Source organism: Vipera ursinii (assembly GCF_947247035.1).
Source record: "Vipera ursinii genome assembly, chromosome: Z".
Lineage (NCBI taxonomy): Eukaryota > Metazoa > Chordata > Lepidosauria > Squamata > Viperidae > Vipera > Vipera ursinii.
Genome location: NC_139517.1, coordinates 15460299 through 15487513, shown reverse-complemented (window position 1 = coordinate 15487513; position 27215 = coordinate 15460299). Strand labels below are relative to the sequence as shown.

Below are 27215 nucleotides of genomic sequence, written 5' to 3'. Positions count from 1 at the left end.
ATGTGAAGATGCCAAAGGAGTACTGCTAGTGAAGTTCATGGAGCGTGGTTCGACCATCAATTCAGATGTCCGCTGTGAAATGTTACGAAAACTCAGATGAACCATCCATAACAAGCGTCAGGGCACGCTGACTTCCAGTGTGGTGTTGGTTCACGATAAGGCACATCTGCGTACCGCTAGGTGCACCCAAGAACTTTTGAAGCAGTTCTGTTGGGACGTTTTTGATCACACACACACCCATGGCCCATATTTGGCACTGGACAACTGCTACTAAGGATTTTCAAAACTTGTAAGACGTTATGACAAGTGCCTCAGTTTAAATTTATGTCGAAAAGTAATGTAATGTTGTAGTTTTCTAATATGTATAATAAAAGTTCTGTATCTGCAAGTGTCTGTCATTAATAACCAAACGGAGGTTTATTTCCCGAGTTGCCCTCGTATATCAAATCAAAGCAACTGAATATATGGCTTGAAAAGAGGTTGGCAAAATCTATCCAACATTAGCAGTGTTGAAAACAAATTGGATTATATGTATATTTGTCTAGTAAGTGAAATATTGGAAAAATAAGAATTCCCTTGCTTTCCTTCTTCCCCCGCCAAATATTTTCAGGATTATTTTTCAGAAGCTCAAATATACATAATTTAAGAAGGCTACAAATACTTTCTTATAAAAGGAAGGAAAATCACAATATATTGCTTCTTACTATTCAGAATGGATAAAACGTTGTGATTTTGAGATATATGTATATGTTGTGTGTTTGTATACACTATATATAAATAAAGGTTTGAAATGATTGAGCTGACTTTCTGCTAAAATAAAGAAAGCCACTTTCATCAAGGCATTTATGAAATAACATCTAGTTATAATCAAATTATTTTTAAAGATGGGTAATGGTTTAGCTTTTTTATTTTTGAAAATAAATTCTGATTTGTTATCTTTTTTAACAGAAATGGCTTTATTGAGGTGATTTTATTTAAATTATTAATAAATATTATTTACTTATTTAAAATATCCTGGGATTCTCTGAGAGCAAGAGTGGCATGGAAACATTTAATTTAAAAATTACACTGTTTTATTCTGGTGAGCACGCTTATTTCTCTCTTATTGAAAAGTTTGAATTTGAATTGTAATATATTCATTATAGCTTTATTGACCAGCTTGAGAGCTATTTTAAGTGGGAAGATAGCAAGAGAAATTAATACATTCCACTCCTATCTAATAGAATCTACCAATGAAATAGACACTAGAAGATTCAGATGCTGTTCAGAAACCCAAATAATTACATTCCTGCTTCATGTTGTATGAGTTTTTAAAAACAGTGATTTGCTGAATAAGGCCCAGTAGCTTGATTCACCTTGATTCATGCTGGCTCAGGAATTCTGGAAGTTGAAGTCCACAAGTTATCAAAGGGCCATGGTTCCCCAACCCTGATCTATGCCATAAACCAGGGGTCGGCAACCTTGGCTCTTTTATGACTTGTAGAATTCAAGGGGTTTTATTTGTTTTATTGTTACTTTATTGTATACTTACTTTGCTCTGTACACCGCCCTGAGTCCTCCGGGAAAAGGGCGGTATATAAAACGAATAAATAAATAAATAAATAAATAAATAAACTCCCAGAATTCCTGAGCCAGCATGGTTGGCTCAGGAATTTGGGGAGTTGAAGTCCATGTGCCTACCCCTGCCATAAACCATAGCAAAGAATCCAGACAGCACGCTAAGACTGTAGCAGATAAACCATGTCATGCAAAGCTCTAAAACATGAAATGCTGTATCATTCAATTATTATGGAATTTGCTGCTGAGAGCTGTTATCTTGGCTGTGAGGTGAGATCAGCCATTCCGAAATGATGCCATTTAGGTTTGTTAAACCAGAGTTCTCATCCTGGGTGATCTCAGGTTGAGGGAACCTAGCAAACATTTTAAGAGAGATGTTGATTTGGGAAACTTCATGAGGGAGAAGCACATCATCAGCAGTTGCTCCTGATGGCTCTATCATAGCTTTCTCCAACCTGATGTCCTCTGACATGCCCTTTGAGGAGGTTGAGTTTTTGGAAGACACTAGAGCAGGGGTCTTCAGACTCGGCCCTTTTATGACTCATGGACTTCAACTCCCAGAATTCCTCAGCCAGGCATGCTGGCTGAGGAATTCTGGGAGTTGAAGTCCATGAGTGTTAAATGGGCCGAGTTTGAAGACAACTGCACTAGAGAAGGCTAACCTGTGCTGTTGGTACAGGTAGTCCTCGACTTACAAGAGTTTGTTTAGTGACTGTTGAAAGTTACAACAGCACTGAAAATGTGTCTTATGGACGTTTTTCACAGTTATGACCTTTCCAGCATCCCCATGATTATGTGATCAAAATTCAAACACTTGGCAACTGGCTCATATTTATGACCATTGCTGTGTCCCAAGATCATGTGATCACCTTTTGTGACCTTCTGACAAGCAAAGTCAATGGGGAAACCAGATTCAATTAACAACTGGGTTACTAACTTACCAACTGCAGTGATTCACTTAACGGCTGTAGCAAGAAAGGTAGCAAAATGGAGCAAAACTCACTTATCATATGTCTCGCTTAACAACATAAATTTTGGGCTCAATTGTTGTCATAAGTCGAGACTACCTCTATCAAATTGAGGAGCATTTTGCATTCACTCTACCAGGGCTTTTCTTAACACTCCTTTCTTTATCTTTTTAGGGTTTTGCTTCCTTGATCTCTTTTATACAGTTTCTAAAAGGCCCACCACATTGGCCAGTCTGGCTTGAGCTTCTCAGCCCCATACCATCCGCCATCATGCATCAGTTGCTGACGGTCATGCTCTACGCATCCCTGGAAGCCTTGGCTGGGCACACGGCCTTAGCTGTAGTTCAGGCACCACATTATACAAACCAGAGTTGGGGACTGCCCAGCCTCCTAGCCCATCTGAAGCGCTTGACAGCACCAAATTCTAACTCAACCACTAGCACAATCAGCAGAGTCCGGCCCTCTGAAACATGCCAAAGCTACTACGATGTCATGGGGCAATACGATGCGGCCTTCAACTGTACCACGGGGGGTTACCGGTTCTGCTGCGGCACCTGCCAGTACCGCTTCTGCTGTGACGATCGATCCAGGAGACTGGAGCAAGGGAAGTGCCGTGACAGCCCCCAGTGGTTTGCAACCACCATTGCTGGCACAGCCACGAATGGGCCTGATGTACCCAATGGCAGCAAGCAGCAGAGCAATAGCACCGTGTATGTCATCTGTGGCGTCATCAGCTTCACCTTTGCTGTGGGAGTCGGGATCAAGTTCTTTTTCAGCAAAGCCTCCAGGAGACCCCATGGGAGAGAACTCAATGTGCCCAGGTAAGGATAAGGGCTGCAGAGGGGGACCCAGAACTATTCTGATCCATTGATCGTTGCTTCCAAATCTAAAGGGTCTCCAGATTTGGGTTCAATTGGATATATTTTCACTTGCTGCTAAATCTAGATGCAACTAGAAGAAAATCAGCCTATTGCAAGACAGCATGTTTTCCTAAACTAGGCAGACCAATATTTCCCACTTGCATTAGCAGCAGCCTTGCAAGATGTAAGAAAGTGTCTCTCTTTCATCGCATATTCAATTTCTTGGACTTGAGAAAGTTGGCCTTCAACATTGTGCTCTGTCTCAAAGCTGTAGTCTCTTCCGCAAACCAAGGATTCGTGATGGGCTGTGAGAATAACCTTGAGGAACAGGTGGAAGAGCTGCAGCCCAGGCAACAGTCAGATAAAAGAAATCTTAGTCCAAAGCGGGAATGGAATTTGAAGAAACATCTCAAAGTTGACCCTCCTGGTTTTTTCGGGGGGTAGAGGCAAGGAAGGTGGAAGTAAATTCAGAGTTGCAAGATTCTCTTACCATGAAACCTATAAAAAAACTGGATTTAGTATTCCCAACTGTGATGTCCGTCAGGTCTACTTTGAAGGGCTGAATCAATCTTGCAACTCTTGCCTTTATCCTAAAACACGGGTGCCCAATCTTGGCAACAGTTAAGACTTGTAGACTTCAGATTCCAGAATTCTTTAGCCATGGGGAATTCTGGAAGTTGAAGTCCATAAGTCTTAAAGTTCCCAAGGTTGGACACCCCTGTCCTAAAGAGAATTGGGAAGGGTCAAGTCTGGAATGCTTTCTCAAATTCCATTCTGACTCTCCTTTGGGCTGAGATATCTCTTTCCTGACCACTGCCTTGTCTGTAGCTCTTCTTCCTCTTCCTCTTCCTCAAGGCTGTTCTCACCGTCCATTACAGTATTTGAGTTACCTATTCCTGGCTGCATTTTGTTTTCGTGTCCTATGAGTAAAACTAAAGCATGCCTCTTTCAGAGTTGTGGAAGCCTATCACTTAATATTAAAACAATTACAATGGAGAGCGCTGATTCTTCTCTCACCAAAATAAAAATCTTTCAGCAGAGATTTGCTTCCAATGTGCAGCAAGCTTGGGTAGGTGAATTATAGATTGGGTGCCTCATGTTATATTGTGCTCCACCTGCCTTCATTTATATGGAAATGTTGAGTGAGATCCATAGATTACTTCCTGTATCTCCCAGTGATTTCTTCACGTGAACAGGGAATACTTGTGTAAAATTCCAGTTATATTACTATATTGGCTGTGATTCTGTCATATATCAACACTGATTTTTAAAATATATCACATCAAGTAGATGAAGAGCGAAACCAGAGTCATCCTAAAGCGGTTTTTTCAACTTCCAGAACTTTAACCCATGCAGACTTCAACTTTCAGAATTCCCCTAGCATGCTGGCTGGGGGAATTCTGGGAGGTGAAGTCTGCATGGCTAAAAGTTCCTGAGATTGAGAAACACTGTCCTAGAGTAAGGCTGGCTGGGTTCACAGAGCATGCTTAAACTGATTATTGAATTAACCCATTTTCTGGGTTGCCACAATAAATTGAATCACAACCTAAAAAGAATGGCTAGGTTTGCATAACATGTTAAACCATGAAAAATCAGAAACAAACCCCAATCAAAGTTAAAATAGCTGAGCAAAAGTTCTGGAAATGCAGTTGCTGGTGAGAGAGATTGAATGAATTTGCCAGGCTGGGTTCCCATCAACACCAAGGTCTATCAATAATCTATAATATTGATTCTCAATCTAGGCAGCTTTAAGACATGTGGGCTTCCGCTTCCAGAATTCCCCAGCTGGTTTCAAGTTGGCTGGAGAATCCTGGGAGTTGAAGTCTGCATGTCTTAAAGTTGCCATGATTGCTCAAAGAAGCAGGGTTGAAAGTACTGGTATGTTCTAGAGCAAAAACTGAATATTGGATTACAAATGCTATCATCCCACATTGCTGTAAGTGAAGTTGCACCAGAACATATCTATATGGCAGAGAATTGAGGAATATATATATATATATATATATATATATATATATATATATATATATATATATATATATTAAAGGTAAAGGTTCCCCCGCACATGCGTGCTAGTCGTTTCCGACTCTAGGGGCCGGTGCTCATCTCCGTTTCAAAGCCACCGTAATGGTCCCTATTTTTCTACTTGCATTTTTATGTGCTTTCGATCTGCTAGGTTGGCAGAAGCTGGGACGAGTAACAGGCGCTCACTCTGTTATGCGGCACTCGGGATTCGACCCGCCACAAACTGCCAACCTTCTGATCGACAAGCTCAGTGTGTGTGTGTGTGTGTGTGTGTGTGTGTGTGTGTGTGTATGTATGTATATGTATATATGTATATATGTATATATTTATATATATGTGACAAATGCTTGTTAACTATTTTTAAGATTACCTTGCTAGGCCCCAAACATGGGACAAATCTTTATTTCCTGTGTCAGCCTATCCTGAAGGCCATCGACAGGCAGTAGTCACACCCGGTGACAGCTCATATTTGTGTAAATTTTAAATTGCTAACAAAGAATTAAGGGAGACTGATATGCATTTCAAACTTATTAGTTTTCATCAGTCAGCCATACCCTTCCGAGATTCGAACCTGGGCTGATTACACATTAGGCAGTTGTTTTCACCTCTAAGCCACAGGATCTCTCTCGCTTTGTTAGCAGAGAAGCAAGGGGAGATATATGACAAATGCTTGTTAACTATTTTTTAGATTACCTTGCTAGGCCCCAAACATAGGACAAATCTTTATTTCCTGTGTCAGCCTATCCTGAAGGCCATCGACAGGCAGTAGTCACACCCGGTGACAGCTCATATTTGTGTAAATTTTAAATTTTAAATTTATATATATACACACACTCTAATGGTTAAACTTCATAGTTGGTGATAACAAAGCCAAATTATTATTATATTTTGCAAACTGAATGGGTTTGCTAGAAAACAGGCATAAAATCAAGATCACGCAAAGTATTAGTATTGCTTTATAAAGCCCTAATAAGAGCACACCTGGAATACTGCAGCCAATTTTGGTCACCATATCACAAAAAAGATGTTGAGAGTTTGGAAAAAATTCAGAGAAGAGCAACTAAGATGATCAAAGGCCTGGAGACCAAAACATACAAAGAATGGCTGCGGAACTTGGGTTTGGCTAGTCTAAAGAAAAGAAGAAATAGGGGTGACATGATAGCAGTATTCCAGTATCTGAGGGGCTGCCACAAGGCAGAGGGGGTCAGGTTGTTTACAAGAGCACCAGAGGAAAGGAGGAGAAACAATGGTTGGAAACTGATCAAAGAGAGAAGCAACCTGAAATTAAGGAGAAACTTCCTGACAGTGAGGACAATCAACCAGTGAAACAGCTTACCCCCAGAAATCATGGGTGCTTCATCACTGGAAATTTTCAAGAATTGACTGGACAGTCACTTGTCTGAGATGGTATAGGTCAGGGGTCGGCAACCTCGGCTCTTTTATGACTTGTGGACTTCAACTCCCAGAATTCCTGAGCCAGCATAGCTGGCTCAGGAATTCTGGGAGTTGAAGTCCACGAGTCATAAAAGAGCCGAGGTTGCCGACCCCTGGTATAGGTTCTCCTGCTTGAGCAGGGGGCTGGACTAGAAGAATCCAAGGTCTATTCTATTCTATTCTATTCTATTCTATTCTATTCTATTCTATTCTATTCTATTCTATTCTATTCTATTCTATTCTATTCTATTCTATTCTATTCTATTCCTTATTCTCTATTCTATTCTATTCTATTCTATTCAATTCTATTCTATTCTATTCTATTCTATTCTATTCTATTCTATTCTATTCTATTCTATTCTATTCTATTCAAAAATTCCCCAGAATCTTGTGCAAGGTGTCCAAAGTTCTGTGTTACAACATAAAGTGTCATGGAAGTGTCAAGTATCAAGAATAAATAGATAACTATTGTTCTGAATAATAGACAAGCAGGTCTATGCTACAATGGGATTGGATAAATTTATTTACATTCATTCAAAATTTTCCAGAGGGTAGAGAACAAGTTGCTATCTCCTTCTGTGGGACAGTGTTAAGGAATTGTGCAGCAGGTGTCCAAATGAAGTCAGAGACGCTGACATAAACGTGTAGTTTTATAGAAATAAATATATTTTATATCAATGTATACAGCAAACTAGATAGTCAGGCACATCACTACATCATGAGGTAAATCGTCAGATAAATCACAGAACAGCCTACAGAGAATAAAAAGACGGGGGTGGGGGGGAGGGAAACTCCCCCTTTACACCCAGCAACCAATCATAATGTAGATTGCCTCATGTAGGAGCCCACCAATCTGTGTGTTCTGGCCCATTATCCACTTTACTGTTCCAGCTATTAAATTATCTTAACAGACAGTTCTTCACATTTGAAGCCTGTTCACTTGCCTTCATCATCTTTTGTCCTCCAGATGAAATATACTAGCTTCCAGAAGCTGTCTTCTATAAAGGTAAAGGTTCCCCCGCACATGCGTGCTAGTCGTTTCCGATGCTCATCTCCGTTTCAAAGCCGAAGAGCCAGCGCTTGTCCGAGGACGTCTCCGTGGTCATGTGGCCGGCATGACTAGACGCCAAAGGCGCACGGAACGCTGTTACCTTCCCACCGTAGTGGTCCCTATTTTTCTACTTGCATTTTTACGTGCTTTCGAACTGCTAGGTTGGCAGAAGCTGGGACGAGTAACAGGCACTCACTCAGTTACGCAGCACTTGGGATTTGACCCGCCAAACTGCCGACCTTCTGATCGACAAGCTCAGCGTCCTAACCCACTATATCACTGACCAAAAGCGTTGCCATTCTTTGAAGCTATTCAAGTCTGTCTATTGCAGGTGTCTTCAAACTGGGCCCTTTTATGACTCATGGACTTTAAGTTGAAGTCCATGAGTCATAAAAGGGCCCAGTTTGAAGACCCCTGGTCTACCGCCTTTTTCATAGGGTGCTTAGGACTGGATACAGCACTAGACACAGAAGGGCCTAGAAGACCTTGAACTTGTTTCCATTTAAAATTGCCTTTAACATGTATTTTTGATACAGCACCATCTTGCTTCTCCCCTTCCACAACTTAGTGCTACTAGTTATATTTAACTACACAATTCTGCGCTGCATCCCAATTCAGAGTGGGAATATGAAACTCTGTTTGGAGAGTTTGGGTCCAACAATTTCCCCATCAACATGCAGATGGTTAAATGCGTGTTCTAGGTTCCTCAACAGAACCCATGTGTATACTTTATGATTTTCCTTCCGTGAACATTTGTCTTCTTTTTCTGGCCAGGGCTTTGGTTGACATTCTCAGGCATCAAGCAGGCACCACCTCATGTTCTGAGCGCAACAACAGCCTTGTGATGAACTCAAACTTCCAAGACAATGGTTCAGCTCGTCCTCCGAAGAATCTGTACAATGCAGTGAAACCTTCCAAAAGTAGTCATGGTAAGAGAAGGAGATGTGGGGCTACTGGGTAAGAGAATTTATGCCTTTATCAGATGCTCACCTTTTCCAAAGGCAATTTTACAATAGGGCACATTGATCTATCCTTTACTTTGTTGACCTCAGCAGACCAGTGATTTGATACGGTCACTGGTGTGTGTCAGTCATTTTAAATTTTGGGGAAGGGGGCTTACTGACTTCTAAGCAGCAGAAATAATGCCATAACAAATATCTTGCTTTTTCTATTTGCAAAAAGACCCCAAAACCAAAACATGCTATGAAATTCCAGTGGTATGACCTAAGAGTGAAGATGCAATAAAGCGGTGTTTCTCAACCTTGGCAATTTGAAGATATGTGGAATTCAAGTCCCAGCAAAGCTGGCTGGGGAATTATGGGGAGTTGAAGTTCACCCATCTTCAACTTGTCAAGATGCAATAAGGGATCTCAAGCTCAGGAATCGTAAGTTAAACATCTTGGCTTTTGTTAGTTGGAAGTCATTTCCAAATTCTTGATTAGGCTGCAAAAGTTCTGATAAAAATAGTTTGCATCAGGAATAGTGTGAGTGATATATCTCAGTTCCTAAACTGAGTATAAGCTTTGAACTGGCCAATGATCAAAAAGATTTTTTCCCCTTTTTATGACCCTGTAATCCACTTGGCGATAACACGAAACCATGGTATGTACAAACTGAGAAATATAATGAGTAGGTCATGATATTTGAACCAACCCCATCTTGCAAATCATGGGAACAGTGATGAAATCAAGACAGAAGACACAGGTTTTCAAGAAACATTCTCCTCAGTGTTGGTTCACTGTTGAATCAGACATACTCAAAGAAGTCAAACAAGGTAAAAGTTTCATAACATTGTTTGTAGGTCTGGCACTTCCATGTTTTGGAGTCTAAATTCTGGTGAGAACAAACATTGGATATTAAGATCCAAATGGAAGATCTTTTCAAACCTCTTTGGAAAAAAAAGTGTTGGATAAATGTTACTGAGAACACAAACAACAATATATCTACACAATGCAGTACACTTTCCTAGAATCACTGAGATAACTTTTTGCCAACTACCAGCATCCTCCTACCCCCATGTTTTGTCTCCATCCTATCTCCAGGTCCTTCCCCTCTGCAATTTCCCCCTAGGAGTATCTCATGCTAACTTCTGCAAGTTGGAGGTTGCAGCGTTTAAATTATATATGTATCAGCAGCAGGAACTAAGCTGCAAAAAACTCACGGGGAAACAGCCTGTTTGCCATGACAACCAATTCTAGCTGTCTGGCTGTCTTTGTGCTGGCTCAAACATTAATATTAGGGTAGTGAGGAGGGGGAGAGAACTGCATTCAGATACAAAACTGCTGCTTTTCCAGGTGAAAAGAAAAGAAAGTGGGGTTTTCTGTTCAAGGACATTGCACTTTCTTCCCAGAGATGTTAAGAGTCCAGCCAGGGAATCTTGACCATAATCATTCAAAGAGGAAACTCAGGTGGTGAATGCAGTCAAGACAGTAGCCCAAACAGTGTAACAAACAAATAATAGGAAGGCCATCAGCATGCACAGGAGAACCCAAGCTTTGTAGGAGATGGGAGTGGGCAAATGTCAGATCTGCTGTCCAAATGCTGAAAAGCAACCTGACACTGTTCCTTGTTTCCTGTGTCTTTGTCTTCTCTTTGTCTAACCTATTTGAAAAATCACAGTACTGTAAGAGGAAAGGGGAGACAGAATGCTAGCACCAAACAAAACCTGGGAATTAAAGAAATTTGCCCCTTTTCCCCCTCTCCACCGAGCTGCATACCTATTACTGCTCTGTAAACAGTAGTGTTCAGCTCTCTATGGCGAAAAGAATTCCCCAGTGATTTCTGCAGATCACATTCCTCCAGCACGTGCAAGCTAGGAAAAAAAAAACAAGTTTCAAAAGGAGACCTAATAAGACCATTTCCCTTTGCAGTGAGTGTTCTGAGCACTGCCATGTTTGGACACAGACCAAAAGCTGCAAAGAGGAGGGCCAAATGCCTCTGGGTCCTCTCTGATTTAAAGCAGCGGGATTGGTACCCATATTCCAGAGCTCGTGCTTGGGAAAACCTGAATGAGATGACCTCTAGTGGCCGCCTGCAAGAACGTGCAGCACGGCCCCATGCATGCTTCTCTTTTTTTGCCTTGCAGATAACATGCATCACAATTACATCCATTTGAACGTCAACAGCCCTAAGCACCACACAGCCACTCTGGGTAAGTGTCCAGTGGTGTCTGATCCCTAGCTAGCGACTGATATAAACAGAAATGTTGGGAGAGTCCCATCAAATCACTGATTCATTATATACCTTTTCATACATTTATCATTCATTTACACACAGAGCTGTATTTGTATGTAATTGTGCCTATATATACTGGTGCTACTTTTCAGTTGAAAAGTTCCCTAAAGTGATATACAACCTATACAGTCTTTTACAACCTCACCCTCACCCCAATAGTATATTTAGGAGTCCTCAATTTTCTGCAATCTATTGGAAGAATAGGAAATTATTGTTGGCTATGGCTATCCAGCAAGAATTTACCATAAGGCAGTGCTTCCCAAAGCTGGGTAAATTACCCCAAACTGTAAAATTGGGTTTTTTTTAGATAACAGCACATGAATCCATTACTGATCATAACAGGGACATTTAAATCAAGTTCAAAATTGTCACATGTACTAAGTGCAAAGAAATAGAAGAAAACAATAGAATAGGGAGGACCAGAGATCTTTTCAAGAAAATTGGAGAGATGAATGGAACATTCCATGCAAAAATGGGCATGATAAAGGACCAAAATGGCAGGGACCTAACAGAGGCAGAAGAGATTAAGAAGAGGTGGCAAAATTACATAGAAGAACTATACAAGAATGAGCTTAACGTCCCAGATAATCACAATGAGGTGGTCACTGACCTCGAGCCAGACATCCTAGAATGTGAAGTGAAGTGGGCCTTAGAAAAGCTGAGCAACAACAAAGCTAGTGGAGGTGACAATATTCCAGCTGAGCTATTCAAAATCTTAAAAGACAGTGCAGTAAAAGTGCTACACTCAATTTGCCAGCAAATTTGGAAAACTCAACAGTGGCCACAGGATTGGAAAAGATCAGTTTACATTCCAATTCCAAAGAAAGGCAGTGCCAAAGAATGTTCAAACTATCGCACCATTGCACTCATTTCTCATGCTAGTAAAGTCATGCTTAAAATCCTACAAGCTAGACTTCAGCAGTATGTGGATTGAGAACTACCAGAAGTACAGGCAGGATTTCGAAGAGGCAGAGGAACTAGAGATCAAATTGCCAACATACGCTGGATCATGGAGAAAGCTAGGGAGTTCCAGAAAAACAACTACTTCTGCTTCATTGACTATGCTAAAGCCTTTGATTGTGTGGATCATAACAAACGGTGGCAAGTTCTTAAAGAGATGGGAGTACCAGACCATCTTATTTGTCTCTTGAGAAACCTATATGCGGGTCAAGAAGCAACAGTGAGAACTGGACACGGAACCACTGATTGGTTCAAAATTGGGAAAGGAGTCCGGCAAGGCTGTATACTGTTGCCCTGCCTATTTAACTTATATGCAGAGCACATCATGAGAAAGGCAGGGCTAGATGAATCAAAAATTGGAATTAAGATTGCTGGAAGAAATATCAACAACCTAAGATACGCAGATGATACCACTCTAATGGCAGAAAGTGAAGAAGAACTAAAGAGCCTCTTGTTGCGGGTGAAGAAGGAGAGTGCAAAACTTGGGTTGAAACTTAACATTAAGAAAACCAAGATCATGGCATCTGGCCCTCTCAATTCCTGGCAAATAGATGGGGAAGAAATGGAGGTAGTGACAGATTTTGTTTTCCTGGGCTCCAAGATCACTGCAGATGGGGACTGTAGCCAAGAAATTAAAAGATGCTTGCTCCTGGGAAGGAAAGCCATGGCAAATCTAGACAGCACACTAAAAAGCAGAGACATCACCCTGTCAACAAAAGTGCGTATAGTCAAGGCTATGGTCTTCCCAGTTGCAATGTATGGCAGTGAAAGTTGGACCATAAGAAAGGCTGAGCGCCAAAGAATTGATGCCTTTGAACTATGGTGCTGGAGAAGACTCCTGCGAGTCCCTTGGACTGCAAGGCGATCAAACCGGTCAGTCCTAGAGGAGATCAATCCTGACTGCTCTTTAGAAGGCCAGATCCTGAAGCTAAAACTCAAATACTTTGGCCACCTAATGAGAAGGAAGGACTCACTGGAGAAGAGCCTAATGCTGGGAAAGATCGAGAGCAATAGAAGAAGGGGACGACAGAGAATGAGGTGGCTGGATGGAGTCACTGAAGCAGTAGGCGTGAGCTTAAATGGACTCCAGAAGATGGTAGAAGACAGGAAGGCCTGGAGGAATGTTGTCCATAGGGTCGCGATGAGTCGGACACGACTTCGCAGCTAACAACAACAACACTAAAATATATTCAGCAATCTCCCTAAGTATCCCACATTATGATGAAAAATCAGGGAAGTTACCAATGGTAATTAAGTGAAATGACATAAAGATAATTCAGTGGTGTTGGTTTTATAATTCAGGTAGTCCTTGAGTTACGACCATTCGTTCGGCAACCGCTCAAATTTTGATGGTGCCGAAGGGAGGGACTTACCCGAATACTTGAAGTTCAATAAGACTTTCTGATAACTGGTGTGGGGTAATGAAGGAAAAAAATTGGGAGGTGTTACCATAAGGAGAGTTTATATGCTGGATTTCTGATCTCGTATGCTGTTTTGTTAAACAAAAAACAGGCTTAAGAACCACCCTGGATCAAAAGATGATTCTGAGATAGGCAGTTTAATCCTCTTCCCTTTGTATTGGGGCTGGGTCACCAAATAAAGTAGACAGAGCTGAATATGGATGTTGAGAATAGAAGTCTGGCACAAACTGCAATGAAGAAAAGAATGACAAAATTGCAATGTCATGATCTAAATCTTGGCCTTTTCTATTTCTGACTCAGTGACAGATGCAAGTACTGTGTATAAGCCAAGGGATTTTACGTTGTGACCATGATGATCCTTGTTTGTCATTTCCCCTCTTTCCATCCTCACAGGCACCTATGATTTGAAGCAGAAAGTTAAAGCAGTTATCCAGTTTTGAGGGTTGCCATCAAAAAAGTTTTGAGGAGTTGAACTTAACTCTTGGAGACTTAGACGGACATGTCCATGTTGTTTTAACATGAGCAGAGCCTTGTTGGATCAGAGCCCTGGCCCACTGTGTCCTGCAGTTGGTTCTCACACTGGCTAACCAGCTGCACAAGGAAGTCCACTAGTTAGTAGCAGATGGCCTTCAGAGGCAGTTCTACTGTCAACAAGGTGTTTGATCCCTGTGACTTCCATGAATCGGCCTAACCATTTTTAAAGGCTAGTAGGCTGCACCATATCTTGTGGTAGCAAATTCCAAAGTTGAATTGTACGCAGTGAGAAAACAAAACAGGGCACCTTTTCAGGAGGACAGAGGAATGAAGTGTATGGTTTTATACATTTAAATTAAATTACAATTATTTTAAAATTTCTTAATAATGAAATCAAATCACCTCAAGGCTGCAACTAACGTGCCCTTGGGTATAAAGACATGCCGTTGGGCTTCACAAAACTGTCCACTTCCTTTTGCTCTAAATTATTTTATTAAAACGTCAAGCAAATTCTCATTAACAGAAGCCACCACAAAAACAGAAGAAAACATTGACCGTTTTAATAACGATCTTCCCCCAAATGCCCAGTGTTTAGTGAGTGCCCCTACAACTACAAAAGGAAGGGAAAAAAAGTTGTGTGTGTGTGTGTGTGTGTGTGTGTGTCTCCCTTCCTTCATTCTGACAAATTCCTATTCAGACAGACACACACCCTATTATACACTCACACATAGACACCCACACATGGCTGCATCATAAAATAAGCTAAGCCAACACACATTGGGAGACAGGAAAAATGAGACAAGGAATATGCAAATTCCTTGGAAGTTGTCTGTCTTCATTGACATCCATTCCTGAGAGTTGAGGCCTGATCAATTTCACATTATTGATCTGGTCTGGATGTGGACATCCAGAGGACTAAACTCGGTCTGCCTCTGCTGATACTGCCTTATCTAAACCAAGCCATGTTTTAAGAAAGGAAACACCATGGAACAACACTGCAGTGAAATTTAATATGGTTTAAAATACAAAGAACCCTTAGCGACCCACTCCGCCAGGGGAAAAATATCCCTACCCATTGGCATTGCTGCCAAAAAATGTTAAGCTGATCCTGACCACCCAAGAGCAGCCAAAATCTGTTATGGAGAGGCCAGTCTTGTGTCACTGCAGCAGTGTTTTCTCAATCTTGGCAGCTTTAACACGTATGGACTTCAACTCCCAGAATTCCCTAGCCAGCCCTGCTGGGAGTTGGGAGTTGAAGTCCACACATCTTGAAGTTGCCAAAGTTGAGAAAACACTACATTGGATATGTTCACCCAGAAGACCAAGTAAAGGCTAGCACAAAATGAAAGGGGTGGAGTTTATTGCAAACAGGGATCACATAATTTATCTCCTGCCTGCTACTCATGATGGTCACAGAGAATGTGACATGAACATTTTTAAATTCTGCTTTCGAAGAACTGGGAGTTGAACTATGATGGAGAAATGCAGAACAAGTATTGCAATCAAACAGATAGCAATGGATGTAAGAGCCTTGGTGGAGCAGAGGGCTAATGCCTCCTTAAGTAACACCAGCTGCCTGCAATTAGTGCAGGTTCGCATCCCACCAGGCTCAAGGTTGACTCAGCCTTCCATCCTTCCGAGGTAGGTAAAATGAGGACCCAGATTGTTGGGGGCAATTAAGCTGACTTTGTAATAATGCCGCTTGGGGTGTGTGTGAAAGCCCTAATAAGCAGGCATATACATAGAATGAAGGCTACTGCTAAGCTTGTAAGCCGCCCTGAGTCTTTGGAGAAGGGCGGGATATAAATGTAATTTTTTAAAAAAATGTACTATGTAGGTCCAAAACTGCAGAGCACCATTTTCAATATTACAATAGCTTAGCTCCTATTTGAACCCTGAATAAGGATTTCCTACAAATGGCAACTGGTGAGAAAGGAAAATTTTGGGTAGGAAATGGGTTTCAGGAATGGTTAAACCCTCCTCCTATCCCTGTAGTCCAGGTTTGTATCAAGGCTTCCTATCTCATGCCTTCTTTTTCATTGAAAAAGGGTGTGATGAATGCCAAACTTGGACACAAAATTTTTTCTACTCCCTCCTTGTGCATAAGCCTGGAACGATAGGACTACACAATCCTATATGTGTTTTCTCAGGATTAAGCCTCCCTGAGTTGAATATTCCAAGCTACATAAGTATGATAATAGAGCAGGGACCCAGAATGTCACTATTCTTTTCAGGAGTAATGTCTTGACTTTATTGAATAATAAAATCGATGTCTTGACTCGTTTCCATTTTAAGATGCTCTCACCATGTTGAAGCATCCTGCTATCAGGACATAGAATTATTTTGATTTTGATTTGATTATTTCTCAGAAGTAGATAATTTGTGGTCTTTCACATCTTAGCTCCTAGCACCATTCTTCACGGCTGATGATTCTGACCGAGGCTACTGTGAGCCTTAATTTAGCTACATATGGAAGCCGACTCATCTGGTGTAAAAAAGTGAGCTAGGTTTGAAGTAAAGAGATAGAGGAAGAAACAACCAAATCAGAAATTACAGTGGCCCTCAGAGGAAAGATGAGGTGGCAGGAACAAACAGAGAAGTTGGCTTGATAGAATGATCATTCCTTCATGGAAGTTGGATTGGAGCTCAGGGACAGAAATTAAAATCCCAGGATTTAAAAACAACAACAACAACAACAACAACAATAATATTGTAAGGGACCTTGGAGGTCTTCTAGAATCATTGATCCTGGCACCAAGTTGCTTTGGCAGAAGGGAAAATGAATCTGTACTTCAGTTAGCCAAACGCCAAGACTGGAGGTTTCCTTTGCTCAAACAAAGTTTGTTTCGCAGCAGTGGTTTGTACTTGCTAAGCAAGGCAAGAAAACTTAAGCAGTTTGCTGCCTGACCTTTATGCCATATGGAGCTCAGCCTTGCACAGCTTGTAGGAACTGAGAGCCTCACGCTGAGATGGCCTGGGGGGGTTGTGATGCTCAGCACTGTCTATTCCTGGAAGGAATAGACTTCCTCTCTTGCAGTTGAGGCAGTGATTCAGTGACGGCGGCGCTGGATGAGATTTTGCCAATGCCTCAAGGTGCTTTTGGGAGGATTTGAGTTTTGGTATAGAACTTATTTTGGTTAGTCTTTTTAAAACAAAATTGGGTAGACCAGCCTTTAGATGATACAGGTAGCCCTCCACATATGACCACAATTGAGCCCAAAATTTATGCTGTTAAGTGAGATGTGTGTTAAGTGACTTTTGCCCCATTTTACGATTTTCCTTGCCACCTTTCTTAAGTGAATCACTTCAGTTGTTAAGTTAGTAAACCCAGTTGTTAAGTGAATTCTGGTTTCCCCATTGACTTTGCTTGTCAGAAGGTTGCATAATGTGAGCACATGACCTTGGGACACAGCAACGGTCATAAATATGAACCAGTTGCCAAGCATCTGAATTTTGACCACATGATCAGGTTGTCACTGTGAAAAATGCTCATAAGTCACATTTTTCAATGCCATTGTAATTTTGAACTGTCACTAAATGAGCTGTTATAAGTCAAAGATTACCTGTATTTTATTTTTTAACAAAGACTAGTGGGTTATAATTCAGTAGATCTATACTGTCTTCCCAAATCTGAGGTATGTTCAGCATCAACTTTCCAAATCTCCAGCTAAAATTTCTAAGCAACGTTCACCTATGTTATGGTCATTGTCTTATTTTCCTATCACCTGGTGAAATATTTTTTTTTATTGAAAAGTTTTTCAATACATTTTATCTTTAACAATCCCTCCCCCCACCCCCACCCAACCCTTCCTAGCCCTCCCTAACCCTCCACCCTCCCCTTCCCCCCTCCTCCATCCCTGACTTCCCAGAGCTAAATACAAGGTATAAAAATAAAAACAATCATAAACAACCATATGCTAACAACAATAAGCTATTAAGTCTATCGCACTCTAGCTCATATAAAATGACTACAAGCAATACTAATATCACATCAAAACTTATACAAATGCTAAATGAAACTTTTTAGTCCCATATTTGTTCTGGATGTACTCAATCCACTTTTTCCACTCCATAATATAACGTTGTTGCGAATGGTCTTTCAAATAAGCCGAAATCTTTGCCATTTCCGCCAGGTCAGAAACTTTTAAAGTCCATTCTTCTATAGGCGGCAGTTCCTCCTTCTTCCAATATTGACCTACTAAAAGTCTTGCTGCCGTAATTAAGTTCAACATCAACTTAGTGTCCACAACAGTAGTATCCGTAATTATGCCCAATAAAAACAATTGCGGACAAAACTTTATCCTTTGCTTAAATATCTTCTGCATATTCCACCAGATTTTAATCCAAAAAGCTTTAACCTTTTTACAGGTCCACCATACGTGAAAGTACGTTGCGTCTTCGCCACCGCACCTCCAACATTTAGGTTGATAGTTCGGATACATACTTGCAAGCTTTTTAGGATCTAAATGCCACCTATAACTGGTGAAATATTTAAAGCATAGACAAACAAGCAAATATCTTCCATACATTCTAGGCTCAGCTCCTGGGATATGCATTAGCCCCACGAAGGAAACTTGGTGTGTCTCGTTTTTGTCTCTACTTTCTATCAGAAACGTTTTGAATTTGTGCTGCTGTGCTGTTTGTGTCCTTCCTGTAACCTGCTTCTGTTTGATAAGTGGCTTTTGTTCACTTTGTTTGTTTTAAATTGTTCCCATTTTGAAGATTTTTGTCTGAGGGTTTCTAATGTACAGTAAATAAATGAGTTTACGACAAACCCTAACAAGATCACAAACATTGCACTTACAATTCACATACAGGTAGTCCTTGACTTATGACGATTTGCTCAGTGAAGGTTCAAAGTTATGACAGCCTGGGAAAAAGTGATTTACGACTCTTTTCTGGAAGTTATGATGATTGCACCAAACCCCACAGGAATGGGATTGCAATTTGGGTGAATGGCAACCTAATCACATTTATGATGGTTGTATCATCTTGAGGTCACATGATTTATTTATTTATTTATTTTATTTTATTACATTTATATACCGCCCTTTCCCGAAGGACTCAGGGCGGTTTACAGGGTAATTAAAAAAACAAGATACAAAAGTTAAAAACAAATTTAAAAAATTATATTTGTCCCTGTATAAATAAAACCCCAGTTAAAATAAGATTAATCCTCAGCCTGGGCCAGAGAGCTCGAAGAGCCAGGTCTTCAGGTCCCGGCGGAATGAACGGAGGTCGGGGGCAGTCCTCAGCTCCACTGGCAGCTGGTTCCAAAGGGCAGGCGCCCCCACTGAGAAGGCCCTATCCCTGGGTGTCGTCCGCCAGCAATCTCTTACCGGTGGCACCCTGAGAAGACCCTCCCTGTGGGAGTGCACTGGACGAAGGGAACTTGATGCCGGCAGCAGGTGTTCCCTCAAATATCCCGGACCCAAGCCATTTAGGGCTTTAATTGTCAGCCAGATTCCAACAAACAATCCACTGGGGAAATCTGATATTCTTAGCGATCATGTGGTTAATTTAGTGACCTCGATATTTGCTTAATGACCAAAGTAAAAATGGTTGTAAATTCAGATCCAGTCACATGATGACTCACTTAATCACTGAGATTCCAGTCCCAGTTGTGGCCAGAAGTTGAGGACTATCTGTATACCAATCTTCAGCGGTTTTCCACAAATTAGCCCCACCTTTTGCCTGTTTATTCAAAAGGCTTGCTGTGTTCAGCGGGGCATATGGGATCAAAGCCTTAATGAGTCATTTGCTCTATTTCTTGATAGCAAACTGATAATTTTTTTAAACACCGTTATAATAAAAATGAAATGAAATGAACGGAAAGATAAGGTGGGATCACAATACATATTGAAAGATAATTTCAGTAGTGCTGAGCTTGGATTCAAAAGCATTTCAAAACAAAAGGAGGCTACAAGCTTTTAAACAAAGCTCTGTTGCTTTTCCCCCCGGTTTCCTTCTCCAAAAGAAATCCTTGCTATTGTCAATAGTGCTGCCAAAATCCAACAAAATCATTAGACTTATGATATCACCGCTTTCATCCATGCAGTCATGTTCTTAATTGGGTCACAAATGAGATAAACATTTCCGCTAGTTGACGGTGGATTGTCCTTGACTTAGCACATTTGTTTAGTGACCATTCACTAAACTCGAATTGTCAACTTAACTAGAGTACCCCATGATAAGAAACATACTAAATTAGTGAAAAGAGAATTAAAGCACTTAAAAATTTTGTGCTCACCTAGCCAGGAATATGCTCGACCCAAGTGGCTGAAATAGATACTGCCCTGAAGAATGTCAAAGCTGGAAAATCTCCTGGTTTTGATGGAGTAATGCCTGAATTTATCATCCACTCTGGGCCTTGCACAAGAGAATGGCTGGCAAAATTCTACACAGATATCTTAACTTCCAGTAAGCTCCCTTCAGAATTTAAGAGAACTAAGGTAATCGGTATATTAAAACCTGGGAAAGAAAGCAACAAGCCAGAAAATTATCGTCCCATTGCTCTGTTAAGTGTTTGTTATAAACTACTTGAAAGGCTGATACTTAACAGAATTGGACAGAAAATTAACAAACAAATACCGATTGAACAGGCTGGGTTTAGATCTTATTGGAGCTGTGCCGATCAAGTCCTTAGTCTTACTAGCCACATTGAAAGCAGCTATCAGAATAAATTGAAAACATCTGTTGTGTTTGTGGATCTCACAGCAGCATACAATAGTGTGGAGGGATGGACTATTAAGCAAATTCCTCCACGCTGTTCCTTGTAGAACCATGGGCCGTCTAATAAATAACATGCTCTCAGCAAGGACCTTTCAAGTCATTATGGGTGATAAAATTAGTAAGCAAAGACACCTGAATAATGGACTCCCTTAGGGCTTTGTACTGGCCCCATCTTTATTCAACTTATATATTTCCGATATACCATCTACGCTATCAACAAAGTTCTCTTACGCTGATGACCTGGCATTAGCATATAGCCACAAGGACATTGAAGTTACAGAAGGTGTACTTACAGCCGACCTTACAACTCTGAGCACATACTTCCACCAATGGAGGCTAATCTCAAGTGTAAGCAAAACAGTTACATCATGTTTCCACTTTAATAATAAATTAGCAAAAAGAGAACTCAATATATACCTAAATAATAAATTGCTCCCATATGTGGCTACACCAAAATACCTGGGAGTCACCCTAGACAGGACTCTGTCTTTTAAAAAACATATTCAGAATTTGGCTGCCAAGGTTAACAGCAGAAACAACATTCTGCAAAAACTATGCGGAACAACTTGGGGAGCTTCAGCTCCAACTCTTCGATGCGGAGCCCTTGGGCTTTGCTACTCTGTAGCAGAATATTGCGCACCTGTATGGATAAACAGCCCACAGACCAGACTTGTCGATGTTCAACTTAACTATACGATGAGATTAATTACTGCGTGCATAAAATCTACACCTATTCACTGGCTACCAGTTCTTAGCCACATACTCCCCCCCGCACTTACGACGACAAGAAGCTCTTATTCGGGAGTATAGTAAGATCCTGCTAAACTCCTCTCTATCCATTCATGGTTATACCTCTGTTCTTTTAAGAGGTCGACTAAAGTCAAGAAACCCACCACTCCTTACAGCGCTTAAGCTGCTGGCCGAACATCAGAGCACCACACAAAAGTGGATGGAAGCATGGAATAGCTATACCTCCCGAGATATTTTCGAGCATATTAATCCTAATAATATACCTCCAGGGTTCAATTTACCCCGACACATATGGGTGACTTACAATAGAATTAGAACGACTCATGGGGTGTGTGCCGATTCTTTGTATAAATGGGAGAAAACATCTTCAGCATAATGTGATTGCGGGGCTCCCTGACAGACTATCCAACATATAGCGAGGGAATGCACTAATAGAAAATACCCAGGAGATTTCAAGGACTTCCTCTGCGTAACAACGGCAGCTACTGACTGGATTTCCAAACTCGGCATCAAACTCTGAAATGTTATTTCTGGTTTCCTCTTAGGTTTTATGACTGCTTCTTTTTAATTGTTTTAACTGTTTTAACTTGTAAATATGAAATGTTTTTAATATTGTGTGTGACCAGCCATACGCCAAATAAATAAATAACTGACCATTCAAAGTTACAGTAGCACTGAAAAAAGTGATTTATGATGGTTTTTCACTCTTCGGACCCACTGCAGCATCCCTATGGTCACATGATTAAAATTTGGATCCTTGGCAACTGGCATGTATTTATGACAGCTGCAGTGTCCCCGGGTCATGCGATCACCCTTTGCGATCTTCTGATGAGCAAAATCAACAACTGTGTTACTAACTTAAGAATTGCAGAGATGCGCTTAATAATTGTGACAAGAACGATTGTAAAATGGAGCAAGACTCAGTTAAAAACTGCCTTGCTTAGCAATGGAAATTTTGGACTCGGTTGCGGTCCAGTCTCTTATTTTTGCATGGTCCCTATCCAAGTACGAACCAGATTTTAAAAATGGCATCTAACTACAGGCATTCTAAAATGATTATTTAGTGTCTAGCCCAACTGCTAATTGTATGAATAATGTCACAGCACTTTTGTATTTAGGAGCTGAAGAACTGAACAAATCTCCCTTTCTCTGTCCCCCAAACCTATCCTTTCCTATGAGAGGTGGACTCCATTTGTATCTACCTACAGGCTACTTCTGTGTAATGGCCAGAATTGGGAACAAGGTGGAGAGTAAATGAGTAAAAAAGTGGGTAAGGTCTGGGGAGAAAGAAAGGTGGATTTGTTCATTTATTGGAATGGTATATGGCCGTGGTGGCGAACCTATGGCATGCGTGCCACAGGTGGCACGCAGAGCCCTGTCTATGGGGCACGCGCGCCATTGCCCCAGTCCTAGGCCTTCAGCTGGGTTTTATAAAACCTTTTCGCTTTAGGCCTCTGCCTTCGTGTGCAAAAATAAAAAAAGTTTCAATCAATCATTTTCAACTTCTCATGGGAAAAAAAGAGATCTCGCAAAGTAGGAATTGATTGATTGAACTCTTTAGTCCTACCCAGTCTGCCGTTACCACTGCAGCCACGCCCACCCAATGGGCTATGCCCAGCCAATTGGCCACACCCACCCAATGGGCCATGCCCACCCAGCACCCGACGATACGTAAGTGGGTTTGGGGTTGCAGTTTGGGCACTTGGTCTCTAAAAGGTTCGCCATCACTGGTATACTGTATGGTCTTTGAGGCTGTTGAGGTTGTGCCCTGGAACAGGTGGAGGGGAATACGCACAAAGGAAGTGGTTCTGAAGGACTAATGCAGGCTTGCTCATCCTAACAGAAATATGTTGAGTGGAAAATAAAGTATTTTAATGTGGCTGCCGAGATATTTGTAACAAATCGTAGAGTTGCAATCATAAATGAAGACCAGTCAGTAATGAAAGGGGAGAAGCAATTTCTCAGACTAAAAAAAATTAAATGAGTTACTACAGAAACTGCCAGAGGGGAAAAGAAAATAGGTAATTAAAAACCAGTTGGTAATGCTGAATTGAATAAGAAAACAGCCGATTTAAAAGGAAAGTTTCTCAACTCGTGCTGAAGAGACCCTGACACTCTCCACCCTTTGCTAATTTCCCTGGTGGCAAAAGTTATATTGAGTTTTGATTCAAATCTACCCTTGACAGGCTTGTGAATCAAAGCTCTCCTTTGGATCAAACTGTCAAATTAGCTTATTGAGCCAAATTAGTTCATCGGGCCAAATTGAGCTGGTGTTTTTGAATCAATTCAAAGCAATGCAGGATTCATGCTATTGCATGTTCACTTTTATTAAAGGGAACAATCAAACAATCAGTTTGCTGATTTCAATTGCCCAGTCAACTCACCTCTTTGAATCAAATTGCACGTTGGAATGAAGAGCATTCGGAAGCTACAGCTGGTGCAGAGTGCATCAGCAATTTGGGGGGTGGGGGGCTAGAATGACCCCAATAACACTACTGCTTCGTGAGCTGCATTAGTTACTGGTCTGCTTCTGGGTGCAATTCACGGCATGGGTCCAGGTTACTTATGGGACCGTCTCACCGCACTGGGATTGGCCTGTCCCACTCATGCTAGCAGATGAGGCCTGCTTAGAGTTCCGTCACACCGATTATTTTGGCTGGTGGGGTCCGGGAGGAGGGCCTTCTCTGCTGTTGCTCCTGCCCTCTGAAACATCTTGACCCCCCAATGTGAGGTTGGCCCCAACCTCCTATCTTTTCGTAAGGGCCTAAAGAACTGGCTCTGCCTGTCGGCTTGGGGCCCCAATGTGGGAACAGCACAGTGGAGGTACATCCCACCTCCCCGCATTCCACAGATCCCACCTCCCCTCATTCCGCCCCCACCCTCCCCACATGTCCTTGGGTTTTAATGTTCCGTTTTAATTTATTCATGTTTTAGTGTATAGATACATTTTGATGACTGTAAGCGACGCAGAGTTACCCTATGGTAAGATGGCGGCCCATAAATTTTATAAATAAATAAATAAATAAAAAACAGGCTTTACACATGGTCTCCCCAATTTGAAGTGGGTTGTGGGTGTTTTGCGGTAACCCAAGGAGATATCCTTGGAGGACCCACCTGGAGACCATGAGAAGGGAACAGAACGTGAAAACTGCCATCTGGATTCTGCATCAGAGCAGAGTGAATGAATGATTTACCATCCCAGACTCAATGGCGAGTGTGAAAGCAAGTAAAGTAAAATGCAGCAGAAATCAAGTCTACATAAACTAACAGATTTTTCTCTCATTTCTCTGCTCCCTTAAAAGACTGGCACATGAATGATACCCCAAGCCATTCCTCAACCAAATACAACACCCTCAGCTGCTCTCGTTCATTTCACAACCTCTCCCATCTGCCTCCATCCTACGAGTCAGCCATCAAGTCAGAACTCAACCGTTACTCCTCACTCAAACGATTGGGTAAGCTGAATTATTTACGAAAGGAACTGAGGTGTTGGGTTTTTGTTTTGTTTTTAAAAGAAAAAGGTGACAAACCATCTTACAAGACTGTTCCTTGGGATCAGTAGCTCTTAATAAGTGATGTAGCATATTTCTTCTCACCTTGTTTCAAAATCTCAGTCTTTGACTTCTATTCCTTAGGTTCCATCTCCCCACAGTTTAAGAATGTTAGCACCCAAGCCTTAAATTGCCACACTGAGATTCTCCAGAGATAGTTGTGTGTGATTTTGCTGAGCCTTTTATGTAGAAGAGGAGCATAATTTATCATGACAGAGGGCATTTGACCAATATACATCTCATAAATTGTCCCATTCAGATATAAGTGAAAGGGTGGGTGGGTGTGTAAGGTGGCTGTCGTGTTCCTTTTTTCATAACAAAAGAACTATAAATGAGAAATACGCACGCACACCAATTATATTTCTTTGTGATCCATGGTTTTAAGCAATTTTCTCCTCATTCTCCCTGTGGTAGTGATGGAACCCAGAAAAATGAACTGAGCAAGGAAAATAGTTTTGTGCCTTTGACTTTTCAGCAAGAGCTGCATTTGAGTAGATCTTGGCCTCTTACTTCAGACATCCTGGTCACTGTTTTAACTTTTTACGGTGCCCTGTAAAAACCTACGTTTGGGATTTTTCCAAAGAGAGCACTGAACTGCCACCAGTTAACTCACAGCTGCCGACCTATATGAGAATGACTCGATTGGAGGAACAGGACATTCAATAAGTCCTAATCCTTATATATGAATGGAACAATCCAGTAGATAAATATGTACTGCTTTGCAATCACATTTAATGTACCAGTATGATTCCTTTTAGACCTAAGCTGTAGGCATTGGAATACAATCCAAGGCTCCAGAACTGCAAGTCATTCCAGAAAATTTAGATTTAGTTCCCCGACATCTCCAGCAACTGTTATCAAATTGCAATAAATAAGACAGAAAATAGAAATTATGAAATGATTTCATTTTAATTTTGTTTTACTATAAAATGAAATCAAATCCACATTTGATCTAACCACTGCTTTTTGCATTATAGTTTCTGGCACAGCGTGTAAAAGCCAAGTGGGACTTTCAGCCCAGAAGTCATTGCAGATTCCTGCTCCCTAAGGGGATCTATACCTTTGGGATTGTTCCTTTTGAAAGAAGACAATCTCAGTATAATTGGAGAAGAATAGAAACCCTGAAAGAACATAGCCATTGACAGGATGTTATGTTGTGTTTATGCTCCTTAAAATGGAGGACATGGCAGTTCTGCACTAAACATTGAGCGCAAAGCCACGTGGGCCCATCCATCCATCTCTCTAACGTTCCTTTCTCCTATTTTTTAATCTCATCTGTCCGTCTCCCCATCATCCACTGACATCTCACTTTTTTCCCATGTTTCTCAGCAGCGGAGAAGGACTTGGATGAATTCTATGCCAAGCGGAGGCACCTTGCTGAGTTAACTCGAGGGACGCTGCCCTTACATGCCATGAAAATGAACTATGATATGGATAGCTACTCTGAGAAGTCACATAATCCGCGACGGGTCATGTCACAAGAACACATCCTTTCAGACGGTGGAAGTGGAGGGGGAAGCTACCGCCCGTCACATTACGACTACACCATTCCAAGAGAGCGTGTCATATCTCACGAGCGCCTTCTCTCCCGGGAAAACTTGCATTCTCAGGAGCACTTGCTTTCTCCAGAGCGTCTCCATCAACACACGGGTCCCTTCCAGGAAATGCACCTAGGCCATCAGAAGGCTCTTTCTCAGACCAATGTCTGTGCCAGCAGCACCCCCATGCTTGACCACCATCACATGATGATGAAAAACTCTCATCCCGCTTCCAACAATTCCCCCAAGGCAACTGCTCCTTGGGAGACTAGTAGTAGTAGTAGTAGTAATCAGGCAGCTGCCAGGCGCCAAGGCTTTGCTTCCAAGAGGCAAAGCACCATTGATCAAGTTCAGTTCATCCCGGGGCACCATCCAACCCAACACCTTCCTACTGGTAGCAAGAATGAGGTCACGGTGTGAGTTGTCCCTATTCCCCAACTCAGGTTGATCGGACTTTCCAAGGCCATATTTTTCTCCCTTTTTCTGATCCACCCCACCCTTTATTTGGTGCTTACTATCTTTTATTGGGGTTTTCCCTCTTATTTTAGTCTTGTGGCCTCCATCTCGGTTGATGTCAAGTCCTAGCCTGGTCTTTGCTAATGGCACTATCACAGTCTTCACTGACTTTTGATTGGGTCCATTTGACCTGCCAGGTCCTGA

General features: G+C 41.5%; 1 protein-coding gene across 1 annotated transcript; it reads left to right on the top strand.

The window, feature by feature from the left end:
• Window positions 1-2795: 2795 nt before the first annotated feature.
• SHISA7 (shisa family member 7) lies at window positions 2796-26975 on the top strand (the record flags this gene model as incomplete). Its single annotated transcript, XM_083376729.1, has 5 exons — window positions 2796-3346; window positions 8670-8824; window positions 10981-11046; window positions 24769-24921; window positions 26347-26975. 5 exons carry the CDS (start codon window positions 2796-2798, stop codon window positions 26973-26975), a joined length of 1554 nt encoding a protein of 517 aa, XP_083232855.1.
• Window positions 26976-27215: the final 240 nt, after the last annotated feature.